Source organism: Gekko japonicus, unplaced genomic scaffold (genome assembly GCF_001447785.1).
Source record: "Gekko japonicus isolate JY-2015 unplaced genomic scaffold, Gekko_japonicus_V1.1 scaffold1056, whole genome shotgun sequence".
Lineage (NCBI taxonomy): Eukaryota > Metazoa > Chordata > Lepidosauria > Squamata > Gekkonidae > Gekko > Gekko japonicus.
In genome coordinates, this window is record NW_015161431.1 from 500,178 (window position 1) to 505,017 (window position 4,840).

Sequence of the window (4,840 nt, forward strand, 5' to 3'; positions counted from 1 at the left end):
ATCAAAAAAACTAAGATCATGGCATCCGGCCCCATCACTCCTTGGCAAATAGAAGGGGAAGTCGTGGAAGTAGTGACAGACTTCACGTTCCTGGGATCCCAGATCACCGCAGACTGTGACTGCAGCCATGAAATTAAAAGACGCCTGCTCCTTGGGAGGAAAGCGATGGCGAACCTAAACAGCATGATAAAAAGTAGAGACATCACCCTGCCAACAAAAATCCGCATGGTCAAAGCAATGGTATTCCCAGTAGTCATGTATGGCTGCGAGAGCTGGACTATAAGGAAGGCCGAGCGCCGAAGAATAGATTCTTTTGAACTATGGTGCTGGAGAAGACTCTTGAGAGTCCCTTGGACTGCAAAAAGATCAAATCAGTCAATCCTAAAAGAAATCAACCCTGACTGTTCCCTGGAAGGCCAGATAATGAAACTGAAGCTCAAATACTTTGGCCACCAAATGAGAAGGGAGCACTCACTGGAGAAGACCCTGATGCTGGGAAAGATTGAAGGTCAAAGAAGACGGGGACGGCAAAGGATGAGATGGTTAGACAGTGTCATTGATGCAACGAACATGAAATTGAGCCAACTTCAGAGGACGGCGGAAGACAGGAGGGCCTGGCGGGAAGAGTCGTCTGGAGGGTCTGGAGGGTCGCGAAGAGTCGGACTCGACTGTGCGACTGAACAACAACAAATGACTGAGTCAAATTTACAAATGAATAAACATCTGAATTTACATATGAATACACAAAAACCAGGAGCCGCCGAGTAAAACAAATGGCTTTCCTTGGTCGCAAGTCCTTCGGAAAGAAGCGACGCCCCAATCCCGAACTCAGGAACGCCGCGCATGCGTTCCAAAAGGCGGAAGGTGTCACATGGTGTAGATGCTGAGAACGTCACTTGTGCCCTGCACAAAAATGGCCCTTGGAGTTATCGAGCGCTTGGAACGGAAGCAAACGAAAAAATGCCTCTTCAGCGCTTCGTTATTTTGGTTGGGCGCCTGCTATTTCCTCCGAAGTCCTGTAATTGTGTAGCGGTGTGTGCGTTCTGCTAAGAGAAGTTGAGGAGGACGAAAAGAAGGTAGGTTGAGCAAGATGGGCTGTTTCTGTATGCCAAAGGCTTTTCCCGGGAGGCAGCGGTCATTCTCCAGCCTGGACTGCCGCATGGCAGGACGGGAAATTTAGTTTCCAAGGCGACTTCGTTCTTCGATGCCACCTGGAGGCTTCCATGGAAAAATGAAGATTAATAAGAATTATTACTAATACACATGTCCGTGGTGCTTGCTGTTTTAGCACACTGTTTCTTTGGTCTGTTTTTCATATTTTCTTTGGTCTTGTATTACATTTTTTAAATGTAAATCTCGTTGCGCTTTTTTCGATGGAAAGTTTTGTTGTTTTTTTGCCGTCAAGTTGCAGCCGACTTTGGGGACCGTATAGGGCTTTCAAGGTAAGAGACATTCAGAGGTGGTTTGCCACTGCCCGCAACTGTATAGTGACCCTGGACTTCCCTGGAGGTCTCCCTTCCAAATCCTAACCAGGGCCAACTGTGTTTAATTTGTAAGATCTGATGGGATTGGGCTAACCTGGGCTATCCAAGTCAAGGGAAAAGATGGATAAATGTTATCATAATACTGAAACAGATTTCTCCAGAACAGCCTATTTACAGTCTCATCCTAAGCAGTGTTATGCTCTTACAAGCCCACTGATTTCGCTGGGCCTATGAGGGGTGTTACTTTGCATCCAGTTGTCACTTTAGGTGGAATTCTACAGTGAATTTCCATGTGCAGTGGTATGGAGTTTGCTACTCTCTGTGTGTGTACTATTTGTCACAAATTCTTCATGTTAACTTGTGCAGGCTCTTTATAATGCAGTCCTGCACTTGTTTACTTAGAAGTAAGTTGCATTGTGTTAAGTGGAGTTTACTCACACGGAGGTGTGCATAGGATTGCACCCTTAATTGCCTTATGTTTCCACTTCTTGTATACAAAGTTGCATTGAACTGAAAACTAGCCGTTTCCTTTTCAATATAACATGTCTTTAGGTGAATTCTGTCTGTCTGTAGCCTAATTTTGTGTATTCTTTTTTCCCCCAATACATTTTTTATTTTTTACATGGTAATACAATAGAATGCAGGAATAGAAATAACAGAAGTACGAAAACAGCAGGAGGGTGTACGGCAAAGAGATATAAGGGATGAGTTCATAGTATTTACCATATGATCGAAACGAACCCACCCTTGAAAAGGGTTTAAATAACCTCACTTGCTTATGGCTACTTTAGTCTTTTGCATCATTAGTCGGTATTAGAAACCAAACCATAGTTATGGGCTGACTCAACAATTTAGGTAATGCTGGTGGCTAGCGTATTATAAGAACAACCATCTATGATAGTTGGAATTCATGGGGAGAATGTTGTGAGACGTCATGTAATTTACCACTGGTGACCAGAACTTTCTAAATTTCGTATGTGATGTGAGGTGTGTTGGAAGGACCTCTCGGGTGATTTTGGCCATGACAAATTGTTCCCAAAGCTTGTCATGCCACAGAGACAGTGTGGGAGGATTGGGGGATTTCTATAATGCGGCTATTGTTAATTTAGCCGTTGCAAGTAATAGTGACGTGAGACTCCTCTTATCCTCTCTCGCAGTGTCGTCCCATTTATTCAGTAATATTACCTCTGGCATAAAGGAGATTCTTTGATTGGTTATTTCGTTTATGCACCGAGTTCTCTTTCCAAAATTGACACACGTATATGCATTTTCCTTTCTCTTCATAGAAATGGACAGTTTCAGTGATGAACTGAGAAGGGAAGGGGGGCAGGAATCTGTAGAAGAAGAAACTGAGGGTGCATCTGTGGGAACAGCAGGAAATGATCAGCTTCCTGGAATTTATATACCTCTGCTCCCAAGATATTTTCAATACCCAAGTAAGTTTAATTGTCTGTGGATTGCAGGCTGCTGTTGTCATTCTGCTCTCTACTGATTACTTTGTTTGTTCTTTTTCTTGCTTGCTGGGGCAGGGCAAAATTAAAGTCTGCTACCAACAGCTTTCTGGAGGGACCATGGACAGGGGGACTTTAGGAAGATAGGAGTAGGAGCTGCAGGTCGTTTAGGTGAATTCACACACACACACACACACTTTCCTTTTCATGGTTCAGGCCACTGGTCTATCAAGATCAGTGCTGCCTGATGGCATTATCTCTCCAGGATGAGCCACTGCCATGGCCTGCTCCTAAAGGTAGTATTATGGGTAGCATTAAATTTATTTAAAATTAATTAAGTTACTCAGAGTCTTAGAAACTAGAACTTAAATTTTGCATTGCTAAGAGATGAAAAACATTCTCGAATCCTAAGTACTAGCACTCACCATATTCTTTCAGTTGATGCTGTTTCACGGCTTGTTTGGTATGAGTCACAAATTTAAAATACATTTATTTATTTATTTATTTTATTCGATTTATACCCCGCCGTCCCTACCAAGGCAGGCTCAGGGCAGCTTACACAAATGCATAAAAGTAAAATTAAAATCCATCATAAAATTCATCATACCAAAACAGGTCGGTTATCCGGTTAACACTGTATCTTAACTAAGCCCCCGTATATTCTATAATGCTTGAGAGTTCCATGCCCATGGTAATTTGACTTGGTGGAGGTAACTGCTCTGGTATGTTGAGGTGATTGCAGTGCATGATGCCTTGTTTAATACAGCAAACCCAGAATTGCAGTTGTTAAATCTTTTTACTGCTACTGAGGTTGTTCACTAAGGAATATTCTTGAATTAATCCCTGTAATTCAGGAACAAATTACTTTTGCAGAGAACGTTGGAATGCTCATAAGAAACAAGTGGCATAATATCTTGAAGAAACTCTTTGTTATTGATTGGTGCTGTGTGACTGAATATACCATCGCACAGCAAAAATAGACAGAAATGGGTGCTGTGTCATATTTGCAAAATGGTACAAAGGCAGTTAGAGTTACCACAGAAGTTATATTTCAAAACAAGACGAAATATAGGCTTGATCTCTGTATTTACATACTTGCAAAATCCATTTTTGAATGTGTGTTTTACATCTTTTTCTGGCAATTGTTACTGAAGTCCGTAACTGCATTGGAAATAACACTAATATTATTGGCAAAATATTAATGTTTTTGTAGCAAATGGAGGTGTAAAGCCCTCAGATTTTCAGAAGGCTAAAGAGGAGTGTTTAAACTACATACAGGAAGCCCTCCTGCAAAGCCAATGGCAGAGGGCTGCGGAATTAATGGTAAGCTATGTAGAGGCTCTGGAGAATACGACCTACAGGAAACAGCTGGTAGCACCTGAGGTAAGTGTTACATGCAAAGGGTGATTTTTCTATGTGTGGTTGCCCAATACACACACAGAGACAGGATCAGCGAAGAAGAAAGTTTATTGCAATAAAAAAGGAGTGCAGCCCCTCTAGGTAAAATCAGCTCTTCCAAAGACGGTTACAAAAAGAGCAGGTTTTATACAAAATGTAACAAATTGCATTTCTATGACATATGGGGTGAGATTGTGATTTGGCACATCCTGATCAGTTAAACAGAAATTCAGAGCGCCTGCATTAATTACTTAGTTGCTTAGCTAGGTGTTAATCTGTGGCTGTGTGAAGCTGATACTTATGTAACTACCTATGTGCTCAGTAGGTAGCAGGTAAGTTTTTCAGTTACAGAAACACACAAACTGGTTCTCTGACTTCAATACCTCTCTCCTCAGGAATGCCTCTGTTTCCTCTGTTTCCTCTGTTTCAGAGGCCTAATAATAGCTGCAACAGCCCCAAAATCAAGATGGTGTTCGTTTTGCTCCAGACAGACAAAACAGCTATAAA

The 4,840-nt window shown here is 42.0% G+C and overlaps 1 protein-coding gene across 1 annotated transcript in view; it reads left to right on the top strand.

Moving 5' to 3' along the window:
• Positions 1–924: 924 nt before the first annotated feature.
• Positions 925–4,840, top strand: part of TAF1A (TATA-box binding protein associated factor, RNA polymerase I, A) — a 22,705-nt gene continuing 18,789 nt past the window's right edge. Inside the window, exons 1-3 of the mRNA XM_015428974.1 lie at positions 925–1,076; positions 2,771–2,920; positions 4,149–4,318. Of these exons, the coding sequence (XP_015284460.1) occupies positions 2,773–2,920; positions 4,149–4,318 (318 nt within the window). The 5' untranslated portion in view covers positions 925–1,076; positions 2,771–2,772. The remainder of the gene's footprint in view (positions 1,077–2,770; positions 2,921–4,148; positions 4,319–4,840) is intronic.